The following is a 16,378-nucleotide window of genomic DNA, read 5'->3' as shown; positions in this document are numbered from 1 at the left end:
TGAACTATGATCCTTAAATATTCAACTTCAAAGTTAGAGGTTTATTATACACAATAATCAGATGTAGATCTTTCACATTTTTTCATATTTAAATGTCAACAAGATGCTATCAAAAATCCTAGAGATTCACATCTACTGAATATATTTGGGTTTTGGACTATTGGGACGGGCAAAATAGGCAATTTAAAGACCTCACTTTGGAATCTGACAAAATGTGCTGTTCATATTCTCTGTTTACTGGTGTTTTATAGACTCAATTATTTATTCCTTGAATAGATTCATCAACTATAATATAATGGTTAGTTGCAGCTGTAACTCTGTCTCCTCTGACAGACTCTGCTGATGTTAACACGTCTACCGGAAATAATAAGAAGACACTGACAGCATTAATGTGATAGGAACATCTCAGCCGGCCCTGGTTGTCATGGTGACATAACTACAGTATATTTGGTAATCCGTTAGCAGCTTCGTATCAAGTTAAAGATCAGTTCCACGGAAATGCAGTTCAGAGAAGTTGACTCAAAGAAGGTCAATACCAGTGGTGGAATGTAACTTAGTACTGTACGTAAGTACAAATGTTGAGGTACTTTACTTGAGTCTATTATTTTCATGCCACTTTCTACTTCTACTCCGCTACATTTCATAAAGAAATATTGTTCTTTTCACTCCACTACATTCATCTGACAGCTTTAGTTACTAGTTACTTTACACATTACGCACGCAAAACACATCTAGTTTATACAATACAATGTTTCATTATAAATGAAAGCACCCAACAATGTTTAGGCCTACAATACAGCTGATATAATTAAACGACTAAACACGTAGTTGATTGACAGAACAGTTTGGATTGTTTCCAGTTTCTAAAATATGAGGATTTTTCTGCATTGAGTACTTTTACTTTTAATACTTTAAGTACATTTTCTCGATTAAACTTAAATACATCCGTCAATAACACCCGCCGCCGCATGATCACGCAGCCGAGTGTAAGGACAGTCGGATTCTCCTCGCACAGCTGTTATCTATTCCTAATTCCTTTTGAATTCTCCTGCGCACCTTTCCTTGACCTCATGACGTTTACCATCGGGGTTAAGGAAGTAAGTAAAGGACATAGGAGGTAAACGTTGACTCTTCGTCCGCACCCTCTCCTCCCCTGTGCCGGTGTCTGTGTGTTTGATTGCAGGAGTGGAGCCAGCTGTGAGGGAGTCAGGAGTCCAGCTGCACGTCGTCAGCAATCAGCTGTCAGATCGGAGACAAAAACGTTGCCGTCAGTCTCGTTCTTGCAATCCTGTTCTTCTGTTGGCATCGTTGTATATCATTCACCAAACCCCGTCTCTAATGTCAGTAATCAGCTGGGGAAGTTTCACGCCTATTTCTGTTATGGCGTTTTTCCATTACATGGTACCTGCTCGACTCGCCTCGACTCTACTCGACTCGACGCACCGTGTGTCCGTTTTCCACTGCAGATTTTAGTACCGCCTCAGTGTGGCTGGTCGTCTTATATAGCGGCGCCGCAGTAAACTGCCGTGACCTAATGCGACACACACACAGAACGTCGAAGGTGTGTTGTTGTTGCCGCAGCCAGAAGACACATTTTGTTTCAAAAGAAGATGGAGGCAGCAAAAAAAAAAAACACAGCTGGCTAAACTATTTAAAAATGGCGGGTTTGTTCAGGACACAAACCCGCATGTTGTCAATATAGACAGTATCTAACGTTAGCTACTCCACTGTGCTGGGAAGTAATGTCTGGCTATGTTAGACAAGTGTCTAGCAACACTGTTGTGAATGCTGCGGTCCTAGCCTGGCAACCTCTGTGAACGTCGAGTCTGGGGAGGAGGGGGGCTGGGGAGACGACTCTCTCCAGTATTTAGAATTTGTACTGCGGTAACTATTTTAAACACTAGCTGTCAGTATTACATATTGCACCTTTAATATCCTAATGTTACATATAACTTTTGGGCTCTGGGAAATCAGGAATTAAGTTTGTTAAAATAATAAACAAGTCACTGTATGTAAACGCTGGTGACAACTGCATGTGTAAACGAACTGATAATCAGGCACTGCTGGGATTTGAACCCAGGATCTCCTGTTTACGAGACAGGCGCTTTAACCACTAAGCTACAGCGCCTCCTACACGATAACTAAACGGAACGTGGCCCGGGTGTATACCAGGACTCTGTGACATCACCGTTGGGTGTGGTTTAAGCGTGCATGTAATGCTGACTGAGGTCAGAGGTGAAATAAACTTGAACTTTAATGGCCAAGGCATTTAAGGAACTGACATGAGTTTCTTCCAGGCTCTTCCTTACAGAGTGGAGGAGAGGTAATAATCAATATACTAGTTTTTTTTTTATCAAAACAGCATAATTAGGTCAAATGAACAGAAATGGCTGATGAATAAACTAGGTGGGTATTGTAGCTTAACCTTGCATTGCTCTGCATTTCATGTACCATCTTACGTCTGTGTTAAAGTAGTGTTTCTGTGTAAATGTAACATGCCAGGGAAAACTGCCTTTTCAATCCTCTTTTACCTTTTTCATTTGTTACCAGGGTAGCATGGGGATCGGGTACACATGCTGATGGGATGCAAACAGATGTAATCTCTGCAACAACAAGGTGCTGCTGGGATTTGAACCCAGGATCTCCTGTTTACTAGACAGGCACTTTAACCAACTAAGCCACAGCACCTCCTTGAGGACTTCTCTAATGTTAAGTCTTAATTTCTCTTTTACCTTGTATAAGCTGTACAATATACAGTATACTGACTGATTGACACATTCTTCCATTTACTATAACTGATATGTTGCTGAGGTTTGCACTGTTAAAGTCCCCAAGAACAATGAGCAGGGAGTCTGGATGTTAGAACGTGACATCATTCTCAAAAACCTCTTCTGAAGTACTAGTAGGTAAGAAATGAAGGATACAGTGGCAAGAAAAAGTATGGGAACCTTTTGGAATTTCATGGTTTTCTGAATAAATTTGTCATAAAATGTGATCTGATCTTCATCTACGTCAGGGGTATTTTGAACAACCCAAAAAAACTCATAGTGCTTGTGGAAAAAGTATGTGAGTTAATGACCTCAAAAAAAGCTAACTGGAGTCAGGTTTTAGCACACCTGGAGTCTCGTTAAGATAATGAGTTTGGAGTTGTGGACTACAACTACTCTGACTGATTAAAAACCCCTCAAACGTTTGGAGTTTGCTCTGCACAAGAAGAACGCGCTTATGTGAGCCATGCCTCGCCAAAAGAGCTTTCAGAGGATCTACGATCAAGAATTGTTGATTTACGTGAAGCTGGCAAGAGTTACAAAGTTATTTCAAAGACTTTAGAAATTCACCGGTCTACAGTTCGGCAAACAATCTACAAATAAAGACACTGTGGGACTGTTCCTACTCTACCAAGAAGTGGGCGCCCAGTCAAAATGACACCAAGAGCACAACGAAGACTCATCAATGAGGTCAAGAAACAAACCCCGAATGACAGCCAAAGATTCGAAGGCGTCACTGGAACTGGCTAACATCTCTGTTCGCGAGTCTACAATACGTAAAACGAGCAGGGTATCTACGGCAGGACGCCACGAAGGAAACCACTGCTTTTTTTTTCCAGGGGGGGGTCAACCAGTTTTTAATTCTAAGGGTTCACTTACTTTTTCCATTGCCATTTTGAATGTTGAATGAGTGTGTTCAATAAAGACATGAAAGATCAGAATTTGTTTGTGTTATTGTGTGTTATTTTAGACACATAACGGTTGTCAATACTCTTGACTTCGATGAAGATCAGATCACATTTCATGACGGATTTATTCAGAAAACGATGAAATTCCGAAAGGTTCACATTCTTTTTCTTGCCACTGTACGTGACTCTGGGTCGACCACTGGACACTCTGTCGTTCTTTGATAGTCTGATGACATGGGAACCCCACACACGGGTAGTCTCATCTAACTCTTCCTGGGGAAAAAAAGGTTTATTGGGAAGAAATTAAGTGATTTTTGCAATTTGTTATGTTTTTTTTTATTTAGGGCCTCACATAAAATAGGTAACTAAATCTAGCTTACCATAGAATGTAACACTATTCTTTATGTTGGAGCGCCATCTACTGGACGACTCGTAAATCACACCAACAATTCACAATATTCTCAATGTAAAACGCCAACTCCTGTCAGTAATACTTAGGATATCACAAAATTGATTAGTGTGCAGAATGTCGTAGGTTACACAACATCCAGACACAGGAACAAATGATCTGCTCTTGCCAACAGCATGAATTTAGCCATCTAATTTGCTTCAGCAATCATAGGCAACATCACATTCATTGTGCACATTCACCGTGTGTTAGCTTACTGTGTAGGCCTTGTACAATGCTGTGTGTAGGCCTACTACTTTACGTATTACTAAAATACGCGAGTCTATGAGGGGACATTCTAAAACGCTTAACGTGAAAAAGCTTAACGTGGTTTAATGTAGGCCACCTAAACAACGATTACCAAATTTCTCTCCCATATTGCTCCTCATAACCACTGAAAACTGTCAAAAAATCGAACCCAAAGTCCAATTATTGTGGACGTTATCTGACATTAAGCGTTTCTGCTTCATTGAGGCTATTGTAAGGAAAAAGCTTAACGTGGTTTAATGTACCTAAACAACGATCAATGATTACCAAATTTCTCATGTTGCTCCTCATAACCACTGAAAACTGTCAAAGAATTTGGTGATCACTGATCGTTGTTTAGGTACATTAAACCACGTTAAGCTTTTTCACGTTAGGACTTATAAACCCCATGAGAACCGTGGGGAGTCAACCCACAGCCGCTCAGCTGCCCTGCTCAAAATGTGAAGCAGAAACGCTTAATGTCAGATAATAATGTCCATAATAATTGGACTTCGGGTTCAAGTTTTTGACAGTCTTCAGTGGTTATTAGGAGCAATGTGAGAGGGAAATTTGGTGATCACTGATCGTTGTTAAGGTAGCCTACATTAAACCACGTTACTTTTTTTTACGTTAATAAAATTTACGTGTGATAAAGCCAACTGGGAAAAATGCCGAATGGACCCAATAAACAGCTGTCCACAGAGTAAGTGATTATTGTAAACATGACGCATGGTTATTTTACAGGATAGAACGACCCATATTAGATCTGTACTCACACAGAGTTGCTGCGTGATATATCTCTGTGCCCGAGTAGCAGTGCTTCGGCTGTACTTCCACCCAATATAGTCCCAAGTCAATATCTGCCTAGGAAATCGTCTAGTCTTAATCTGCATTGCTATTTGTACTCGTTGTGAATACACAGGCCACAAGAAGTAATTAGGTTGTTTTTGTTGTTGACTCACTTTTACTCACGACATGCTAACCGGCATCAAACGATTCCATTCACTACATCAAGCTAAGCGGCGCCGGACTAAGACAATGCATGCAATGAGACAAAAATGCGTTTCCCACCTATATATATATATATATATATATATATATATATATATATATATATATATATATATATATATATAAAAAATGATAATAAGGTAAAACCACTGTTGGGTAAAAAGAAAAGGCCCCCGGATTGGTCAGGACCAGGCTAGCCGCACAGCACTTGCGCACTTGCTTTTCAGTCAGGGCTAAATTGGGCCAGGATAACTGGGAAATCCCTGCTTAATCCCTTATCTTTGATTTGATTTATTATTTATCTCGAACAATCAACAATGGTGCAAAAGAAAACACAAAATTAAAACAGTCAGAATTTACCAAAGAAAACAAAAAGAAAAGCTACTTTACAATATCATATTATTACAAAACAAATAGATATGTATATACAGCATACGACATTTAGAAATATGGTTTAACAAATAAGGTAAAATAAGCATGTAGTACAGAGTGTGTAGTGTATTCTGGTTCAATATGTATCTAGTTTTGTTCAATATACCAATACTCCTGGCCAACTTCATGCACAGATACAGCGGGGAAAATAAGTATTGCATGCGTCAACATTTTTCTCAGTAAAGATATTTGTGATGGGGCTATCGGCATGAGATTTTCACCAGACGTCAGTTACAACCCAAGTAATCCACACGTACAAAGATATCAAAACAAATAAGTCCATAAATTAAGTTGTGCGTAATAAAGTGAAATTACACAGGGAAAAAGTATTGAACACACTTGCTGAAATGTATTTCATACTTGACAGCTTCAAGATGCCTCCTGTATAAAGAAACTAGTCGCACACATTGCGCAGCTGTGATTTTTGCCCATTCTTCCAAACAAACCGTCTTCAAATCGTCAAGGTTCCGGGGGCATCTTCTATGAACTCTGATCTTCAGTTCTTTCCAGAGGTTTTCAATTGGATTCAAGTTGGGTGATTGACTTGGCCATTCTAATTTTCTTTCTCTGAAACCAATTGAGAGTTTCCTTGGCTGTGCGTTTGGGATCATTGTCTTGCTGAAATGTCCACCCTCGTTTCATCATCAGCATCCTGGTGGATGACAGCAGATTCTTATCAAGAATATCACGGTACATTTCTCCATTCATCCTTCCTTCAATTATATGAAGTCTGCCAGTGCCAGTGCCAGATGCTGAAAAACAGCCCCACACCATGATGCTCCCACCTGCAAACTTCACTGTTGGTATGGTGTTTTTAGGGTGATGTGCAGTGCCATTTCTCCAAACATGGTGTATGCTATGACAGCCAAAGAGTACAATTTTGGTCTCATTTGACCAGATTATATTCTCCCAGTATGTCATTGGCTTGTCCAGATGTTTTAAGCGAGCTTCCACGTCTTTTCTTGAGCAGTGGTGTCTTGCGTGATGTGCGTCCATAGAGGCCATGGCGTTTGAGTGCATTACTAATTGTTTTCTTTGAAACAACTGTAGCTGCTTCTACCAGGTCTTTCTGAAGATCTCCGCGAGTGGTCCTTGGTTCTTCGACAACTCTTCTAAGTATTCTATGGACTCCTCTGTCAGAAATCTTGCAAGGAGCACCTGGTCGTGGCCGGTTAATGGTGAAATGATGTTCTTTCCACTTCCGGATAACGGCCCCAACAGTGCTCACTGGAACTTTCTGAAGTTTCGATATTCGTCTGTAACCAATGCCATCCATATGTTTTTCTACAATAAGCTTGTGAAGGTCTTGGGACAGCTCATTGCTTTTACCCATCATGAAATGCACCTTGAGTGACACCTTGGTAATGATAAATCTTTTTATAGGCCATCAATCAGGACTAATCCAGCTGATATTAATTTGCACTAATAGGGGGCAGGATTGCTTCTTAAATACTAACAGATTTCAGCTGGTTCATTGGCTTCCCATGCCTTTTTACACCCCTTTTTCTTCATGTGTTCAATATTTATTCCCATTATCATTCCACTTTATTACACATAACTTTTGGCATGGACATACATGTTCTGATTTCATTTCTGTATGTCTGGATTACTTGGGTTGTTACTGACATCTGGTGAAAATGTCATTCCAATAGCCCCATCAGAAATATATTTACTGGGAAAAACGTTGACGCGTTCAATACTTATTTTCCCCGCTGTATTTAATGTGGGGATTCCAGCACGATTTGTGGTCAAGTAAAACACCCAGAAATGTATTTCCATCTACTTAATTATCTATTACTATTTATTAATATCCAAATATCATGAATTTAGTTCCAAATATCATCTGGGTTTTGTGCCATACCCCTATACAGCCTTCCGTAAGTACAGGGCCACCCACAAACGATCAAATCAGGATCACCTGAATAGAGCAGACAGGGAAAAGCAAAACAAGGGGGGAGCGTGCAACACTCACGTGTGGATTCTCATGTGTTTCTGTAAATTCCCACTATCTGTAAAAGCTTTCTTACAGACTGAGCAGCTAAATGGTTTCTCTCCTGTGTGGATTCTCATGTGTTTCTGTAAATTCCCATTGTCTGTAAAAGCCAACCTACAGACTGAGCAGCTAAATGGTTTCTCTCCTGTGTGGATTCTCAAGTGTGTCTTTAAACTTCCACTCTCTGTAAAAGCTTTCTTACAGACGGAGCAGCTAAATGGTTTCTCTCCTGTGTGGATTCGCATGTGTCTCTTTAAACTTCCACTCACTGTAAAAGCTTTCTTACAGACTGAGCAGATAAATGGTGTTTCTCCTGTGTGGATTCTCATGTGTGCCTGTAAGTTTCCACTCTGTACAAAATCTTTCTTGCAGACTGAGCAGATAAATGGTCTCTCTCCTGTGTGGATTCTCATGTGTGTCTGTAAATGTCCACTCTCTGTAAAAGCTTTCTTACAGACTGAGCAGCTAAATGGTTTCTCTCCTGTATGAGACCGCATGTGTCTCTTTAAACTTTGCCTCAATGTAAAAGCGTTCTTACAGACTGAGCAGGTAAATGGTTTCTCTCCTGTATGAGATCGCATGTGTATCTTTAGATTTATACTGGTGCCAAATCTTTTCCCACAATCAGAGCAGCTAAATGCTTTCTCATCAGTAGTACATCTTGAATCACTAACAGGGAATCTATCATTATTCATAGAGTTTAAACCTGACTGAGGTTCTCTGGTCTCTTCATCACTGTCATCAGTCTCAGGTTCAGAAGAGTCTCCAGTCTCATCATCAGTGTCCGGTTGTAAATGTGTATCTGGATCTGATTTCATGGCTGGTTCTGGTCCTCCACAGTCCTCTCCATCAGCTTCTGTTTTTATCTCTTCAGTTTGTCTTTGATGAAGCTGTGAGAACTCAGGTTTCTCTTCATCGTCTTCACTCTTCACAGGGACCAGAGTGAATGGGAACTTGGTGATATCAGCCTCCTCCAGCCGTTGAAGCTGCTCTTCATCCTGACTGATCCGGAGTTCCTCCTGTTCCTCTTTAATGTTGGGAGGCTTTGTGTCCTCCTGGTCCAGACTGGAGCTCCACTCCTGCTGATGTTCTTCACCAACAATCACTTTCTGGACATCTGAAGGTAAAGCTGAAACACAAACTAACAGCTATTAATGTGAATCTTAACAATACTTTGATAAGTAGCTCTATTCACTCTCATAATAAATAGGGGTGTCAGGATTTTCAATTCAATCTTTGATTTAAAGATTTTTTTCCAGTTACAATAACAAGGGGGACATGAATGCAATATGATCCTTGTTTACTGACTGACAGTGCCGGGCTTCCACTTCACTCAAATCCAGTCGTCAACACCAGTCAAGGCCACTTCTGTTCTCCTTGTTCGGTAAGTTTAACATTCGATACCTTCGATAACATCCAAACTGTCAGTTCAGCCTGGACTTTAGACATTAACGTAGTTTATTGCAGTGAGACCGTTGTTGGTATTTTGTGTTTATCTACATGAGGCATTACAATTAGCGTTATCCTGGGTTAGTAGCTTGCTAACAATCTAGGCTAACACAAGCAAAGTAACTTGTTAGCCATGTTTACTGCTGGTTGCTCACTAATTTACAACGCTAGTGACAACAGCGAAGGCAGAAAAATGTCTGAGGTAAACACACAAGCATTTCAACCCCTTATCAACCTAACACCAGTCAGGGAAAGTGTCAATGGGAAGCCTTTAGCCAACTGTATTGTTATATACTCTCGTTCTATAGCCTGTCAAAAATCAAGTGATACACTTTCGCAATGTTCATGTTTATTTATTTTACCTTTATTTATCTAGGTAAGTCGATTGAGAACAAATCCTCATTTGCAACGACAACCTGTCACATTCACACACAGTTACACATTCATGCCTGGAAGCTGCCCAGTACAACCACAGTCTGATCCGCTGGCCACTGAGCAGCTCCACTGGAGCGGTTGGGGTTAAGGGCCTTGCTCAAGGGCTCCTCAGTGGTGGTAATGAGGGAGGGACAAGCGCTGCTCTTTCACTTTCCCCACCCAGATTTTATCCTGCCAGTCTGGGGATTGAACCGGCTCGCTTCTTTAACCTTTAGGCCACCACTGCTCACCACACAGACAAGTTCTGTCAACTAAGCCCACAGGCAGTAAAAAAAATTGGTTGTCTAAAATGTAAACAGCGCATTAATTATGCTATAATGTTAAGACCTAACACAAAACTTTTTTTGATGTGAGCAAACCCAGGCTGAAGCAGTGGATGTTGAACATAAGGAGGAAGAAGTGTGGATCTTGCATATACAGCACTATACTCATACTCATATACACACACACTATTATAATCCTTTTACATGTATGTATGAGAGGGTATAGTGGTGTATTTGAGAGAGTATAGTTGTGTATGTGAGAGAGTATAGTAATGTATGTGAGAGAGAATAGTAGTGTATGTGAGAGTATAGTAGTGTATGTGAGAGAGTATAGTAGTGTATATGAGAGAGAATAGTAGTGTGTGAGAGAGTATATAGTTGAATATGTGAGAATGTATAGTTGTTTATGCGAGAGAATATAGTAGTGTAGGTGAGAGAGAATAGTAGTGTGTGTGTGAGAGTTTGTTTGAAACGGAAGGGAGTTTGATTAGTCAGCTCCTGATTGGTTGACAAAGAAGAAGCAGTATTTGACGGTCAAAATCCTTATAAAAAGTCATAACAGTTTGGCGCTGTAATGGACAGAGAGAGGCTAACTGAAGCTGTGGGTTTTCTAAATAATATTTTAGGAAATGGTGAGCTATTGTCAACGATGTCTCAACAATTAAATCAAGTCCAACAGAGCTCTGATTCGGAGATGCAGCGATTATTCAGGGGTGGAACTGCAAATCCAGTCAGACCTGGCTCCAGCGCTAGCGCTACTACTTCTAGCTAGCTCAATGGAACACGGAGGACCCCGTTACCAGACGAGACAGAATTTCATTCATGTTAGCATGGTCGTGACTTTAGCGCCGCTAGCTAGTTGCTACCCACATACAACACGGGCTAGCCATTTTCCATTGAAAACTCCGCAATATCTCAGTGCTAGATAATATGATCAAGCAAGTTTGAGCAAGCTGTGTGAAATAATTTCAGAAGTCAGGTTTCAGAATTAAATCTGCTGTTACATGAGAGAGAAGACACAGTATCTGTCAAGCCCTTTGATTAACCACAGTATATGATATTTTACTGTACAAATACATTTGACTTTGACAAGGAGGAAAAAGATAGCAGCTAGCAGCAGCAGTTATGGAAGCACATTGGTAGTTATAGTACCCATTGCTGCGCTCCTGTTATTCAATTTCAAACACATTTTAATTTGATATTCAATGCGCAGCTTATTACAGTGTAGTTCTGCATTCATTGGATTTCGCCTATCTTTGGGTAAGGAGACATCACAGTAGGCTGTTTACAGCAAAGATAGCGTTAAATGAGAAATCTCTAGCATTGGCTGGCTAGCTGAGTTGCAATCATCTGACTGGGTGACGATCTGTGTGTGTCTTTGAGTACCGTGAAAAGCGCTATATAAATAAAATGTATTATTATTAATATTAAAAAGCGCAATCCATATGTTTATTACAGTGAATAATAATCTAAATACTACCAAGTGTGGTAAAGCCACATATTTGTTTTTATATTTCTGTAATCTGCACTTTAGCTTGTGTGATTAGTTTCTGAATGAATATGAATGTTTACAACAGGCTTGGTCAGTGCTCAGTATACTACTGTGATTGAAGTAGTTAAATAATAGATGTCCATCCATCCATCTTCGTCCGCTTATCCGGTATCGGGTCACGGGGGTAGCAGCTCCAGCAGGGGACCCCAAACTTCCCTTTCCCGAGCCACATTAACCAGCTCCGACTGGGGGATCCCGAGGCGTTCCCAGGCCAGGTTGGAGATATAATCCCTCCACCTAGTCCTGGGTCTTCCCCGAGGCCTCCTCCCAGCTGGACGTGCTTGGAACACCTCCCTAGGGAGGCACCCAGGGGGCATCCTTACCAGATGCCCGAACCACCTCAACTGGCTCCTTTCGACGCGAAGGAGCAGCGGATCTACTCAGAGCTCCTCACGGATAACTGAGCTTTTCACCCTATCTCTAAGGGAGACGCCAGCTACCCTCCTGAGGAAACCCATTTCGGCCGCTTGTACACTGGATCTTGTTCTTTCGGTCATGACCCAGCCTTCATGACCATAGGTGAGGGTAGGAACAAAAACTGACCGGTAGATTGAGAGCTTTGCCTTCTGGCTCAGCTCTCTTTTCGCTACAACGATGCGATAAATTGAATGTAATACCGCACCTGCTGTTTTTTAAAAAGGGGAACCACCACCCCGGTCTGCCACTCCTTAGGCACCGTCCCAGACTTCCACGCAATGTTGAAGAGGCGTGTCAACCAAGACAACCCCACCACACCCAGAGCTTTAAGCATTTCTGGATGGATCTCATCAATTCCTGGGGCTTTGCCACTGTGGAGTTGTTTAACTACCTCAGCAACCTCCACCAGGGAAATTGACGACAATCCCCCATCATCCTCCAGCTCTGCCTCTACCATAGAGGGTGTATTAGTCGGATTTAGGAGTTCCTCAAAGTGCTCCTTCCACCGCCCTATTACCTCCTCAGTTGAGGTCAACAGCGTCCCATCCTTACTGTACACAGCTTGGATGGTTCCCCGCTTCCCCCTCCTGAGGTGGCGAACGGTTTTCCAGAAGCACCTTGGTGCCGACCGAAAGTCCTTCTCCAGGTCTTCTCCGAACTTCTCCCACACCCGCTGCTTTGCCTCTTTCACGGCACGGGCTGCAGCGCTTCGGGCCCTTCGGTACCTTGCAACTGCCTCCGGAGTCCTCTGGGATAACATATCCCGGAAAGACTCCTTCTTCAGTCGGACGGCTTCCCTGACCACCGGTGTCCACCACGGTGTTCGTGGGTTACCGCCCCTTGAGGCACCTAAGACCCTAAGACCACAGCTCCTCACCGCAGCTTCAGCAATGGAAACTTTGAACATTGTCCACTCGGGTTCAATGCCCCCAGCCTCCACAGGGATGCACGAAAAGCTCCGCCGGAAGTGTGAGTTGAAAGTCTGTCGGACAGGGGCCTCCTCCAGACGTTCCCAATTTACCCGCACTACCCGTTTGGGCTTACCAGGTCTGTCCAGAGTCTTCCCCCACCCCCTGACCCAACTCTCCACCAGATGGTGATCGGTTGACAGCTCCGCCCCTCTCTTCACCCGAGTGTCCAAAACATACGGCCTCAGATCAGATGAAATGATTATAAAATCGATCATTGACCTTTGGCCTAAGGTGCTCTGGTACCAAGTACACTTATGAGCATCCCTATGTTCGAACATGGTGTTCATTATAGACAATCCATGACTAGCACAGAAGTCCAACAACAAACAACCACTCTGGTTTAGATCAGGGAGGCCGTTACTCCCAATCACGCCTCTCCATGTGTCTCCATCATTGCCCACGTTCGCGTTGAAGTCCCCCAGCAGAACTATGGAGTCCCCCACTGGAGCCCCATGCAGGACTCCACTCAAGGTCTCCAAGAAGGCCGAATACTCCGAACTCTCGTTTGGTGCATATGCACAAACAACAGTCAGAGTTTTCCTCCCCACAACCCGCAGGTGTAGGGAGGCGACCCTCTCGTCCACCGGGTTAAACTCCAACGTAGCGGCGCTCAGCGGGCTTGTGAGTATCCCCACACCCGCCCGGCGCCTCACACCCTGGGCAAATCCGGAGAAGAAAAGAGTCCAACCCCTATCCAGGAGTATGGTTCCAGAACCAAGACTGTGCGTAGAGGTAAGCCCCACCAGATCTAACTGGTAACGCTCCACCTCCCGCACAAGTTCCGGCTCCTTCCCCCACAAAGAGGTGACATTCCACGTCCCCAGAGCCAGCGTCTGCTGCCTGGGTCTGGTCCCTCGAGGCCCCTGACCTTCACTGCCACCCGTGTAGCAGTGCACCCGACCCCAGCGGTTCCTCCCACAGGTGGTGGGCCCATGGGATGGAGAGATGTCTGCCACGTCGCTTTTTCGGGCTGTGCCCGGCCGGGCTCCGTGGCAAACCCGGCCACCAGACGCTCGCTGACGAGCCCTCCATCTGGGCCTGGCTCCAGACGGGGGCCCCGGGCTTCCTCCGGGCAGGGTCACTCCATCTCTACCTCGATTTCTCATAGGGTTTTTGAACCATTCTTTGTCTGGACCCTCACCTGAGACCACTTTGCCTTGGGAGACCCTACCAGGAGCACAAAGCTCCAGACAACACAGCCCTCAGGTTCATAGGGACACACAAATCTCTCCACCACGATAAGGTGATGGTTCCCGGAGATAATAGATGTCATTCATATAAATTCATGCATCACCTAATTTCATCATCACATCCAGGCCTCCTTGTTTAATATATCTAATCTTATGTTGTTCATACTATACAATGATTTATTACAGATTATCTGGCCAATGCTGGGTGTCTAAGGACTTTGAAACGCATAGAAGACAAAGATCTCTTGTTGGAGGATAGCATCATGTTTCAGGTGGTTCATCGAGTCAGTGGAGCACTTCAAAGGTTTGTGTAACTCCATTTTTTGGCAAACATAATTAACCCTTCTAAGGTGTTCATATTTTTGTTACACAGCCAGTGTTCCCGGGTCTGGTGGACCCACCACATTATTAGGCTTTTAAATCAATACAGCCATAACAATTTATGTAAAAATACAGAGGTTTACTTTAGCTCAATTACCAATGATATATACATCATTTATGGTTCATATTTGCAATTTACTCCTGTGAGATCATATGATCATATTCCTTTTTTGTGAGTAAACAAGGAAATTCAATTATAAAAAAGGTAAAAAGAAATTAAAAAAAATAGAAACAAGATTTTTGATCATTATTGGTGCTTATTTCTTAGAACTTAATCAGGACAGATAAAAGTACTTGAAATGTAACAATTTTGTAACTTTGTGTGGGAATAGCAGGCGCAGAAAGACAACATAGTTTCATAGCACCTACACTCAGACACGCACACATACAGACAAAGACACACACAAAGAGACGCAGACACACACACACAAACAGCAATTTCCAATTAGGGGGAGGACACAGTTAAGTTTTATAGCACTGACAATTATTACACTGTAATAATTACACTCGGGTCCAGTAGACCCGAATACCTCATATGTAATAGTTATGTGTGTGTGTGTGTGTGTGTGTGTGTACCGTTTGCAGTCATCGAAAATAAGTTATTTTCGCTGTTTTGTCACAAGCCATCCCCCACTCACAGCTGATGTAGTAGAACAGCTCTTTGAAATTCGACTGTCAGCAGCGGGCAGCAACAAAAGAAGGGCAGAGGAATGTGTGGTTGCATTTTGGGAGGGACTACCTGCTGGATGTTGAGGGTAAGTATTATTGCTAGTTATGGAATAAAAATCTTTTCATATGCCCTTCTGTCTGTCTCTCTTTCCCTCCTTTTTAAAAGTGTTCTACATGCTAAGTTTAATTTCTTTTTTGGTGTTCTTTGGTGTATTTCTTTTTCAGAGCAAGAGGGACACTTGCAACTTGGGGGTATCCTGGCCTTTGCGACGGGAGCAAATGCAATTCCACCTCTGGGCTTCTCCCCACGACCTTCAGTGGATTTTCTCCATGAGCTGCCCCTCAGACAAGGCTGTTCATAACAGTTTCATTGAAAACAGTCATCTTATGGAACAACAACATTGTTTGAAGTTTCAAAATGTACTGGAGGGGGGGGTCTTCATTCATTTCAGTGTTGTCACTCCCAACTAAAATGTTCTCCATTGCCTCTGCACTGTCGCACGCAAGCCGGAGTGCGAGCCCATGTAAAATGATAGAAATTAAGGTCCCATCGGGTCCTGTCGTATATGCAAGATTATGATAGTGTGTGTAAGACAGAAGTATGAATTATTTCCTATACGGCCTCTCATAGAGTCACTTGAGTCAGTATTGCTAAATCGCCAAGGGAACTCAGTCCTCCTGCACGCACACACACTCACTCACGCAGCTGCTCACAGGAGAGCCATTTAGTCACGGAAAAGAAAGCATTTTGAGCCAGACTGTTTATTTACTGTCTTAACGTAGTGTAGCCTAAGCAATATATTAGGGCTGCACAATTAATCGAATTTTGATCACGATTTTGGCTTCCCACGATCAATTTTGCGTGATCGCGCGATATTTAAAATGCGTCATTCCGTATCTAAATTATTTATTTATTTTTTTGCAAAGCCAATCTAGCGCTCCTTAAACCACTGTCTGATCACGTGCCTCCATTAGTTTCTAGATGTAGACAGTCACAGAGGACAGAGTAACACGTGAGGAGAATTCCACAACAGATAGCAGTCAGTCATGAGGCTATAAACTTAACATGGAAAACAAAAAAAAAGTCTAACGTAGCAGAGGGCGAGGCCAAAGGGCTTGTCCCGACAATCAGATCGTCAAGGGACACAAAACAAGAACAGGTCATATGCAAAGAGTGCCGCAAAGTTGTGTTGGCGCCACAAAGCAACACTACGAACCTCTTTAACCACTTAAAAAATCACCATA

General features: G+C 42.7%; 2 protein-coding genes and 2 non-coding genes across 5 annotated transcripts in view; 1 reads left to right on the top strand and 3 right to left on the bottom strand.

Annotated features, from left to right (window-relative positions):
* LOC144512820 (uncharacterized) overlaps nucleotides 1-16,378 on the top strand; it is a 289,800-nt gene that overhangs the window by 68,961 nt on the left and 204,461 nt on the right. The gene's annotated exons all lie outside the window — the stretch shown is intronic.
* Nucleotides 2,056-2,128, bottom strand: trnat-cgu (transfer RNA threonine (anticodon CGU)). The gene has a single exon. It is a non-coding gene; the product is annotated as a tRNA-Thr (tRNA).
* trnat-agu (transfer RNA threonine (anticodon AGU)) lies at nucleotides 2,615-2,688 on the bottom strand. The gene has a single exon. It is a non-coding gene; the product is annotated as a tRNA-Thr (tRNA).
* The window catches only part of LOC144512809 (uncharacterized), a 50,059-nt gene continuing 39,333 nt past the window's right edge, over nucleotides 5,653-16,378 (bottom strand). For both annotated transcript variants that reach the window (XM_078243750.1, XM_078243751.1), the window contains one exon: nucleotides 5,653-8,935. In XM_078243750.1, the coding sequence (XP_078099876.1) occupies nucleotides 7,782-8,935 (1,154 nt within the window). In that variant the 3' untranslated portion in view covers nucleotides 5,653-7,781. The remainder of the gene's footprint in view (nucleotides 8,936-16,378) is intronic.

The sequence above is a fragment of the Sander vitreus genome, chromosome 24, assembly GCF_031162955.1.
Source record: "Sander vitreus isolate 19-12246 chromosome 24, sanVit1, whole genome shotgun sequence".
In the NCBI taxonomy this organism is placed as follows: domain Eukaryota; kingdom Metazoa; phylum Chordata; class Actinopteri; order Perciformes; family Percidae; genus Sander; species Sander vitreus.
This window is presented reverse-complemented; position numbering and strand designations above follow the sequence as displayed.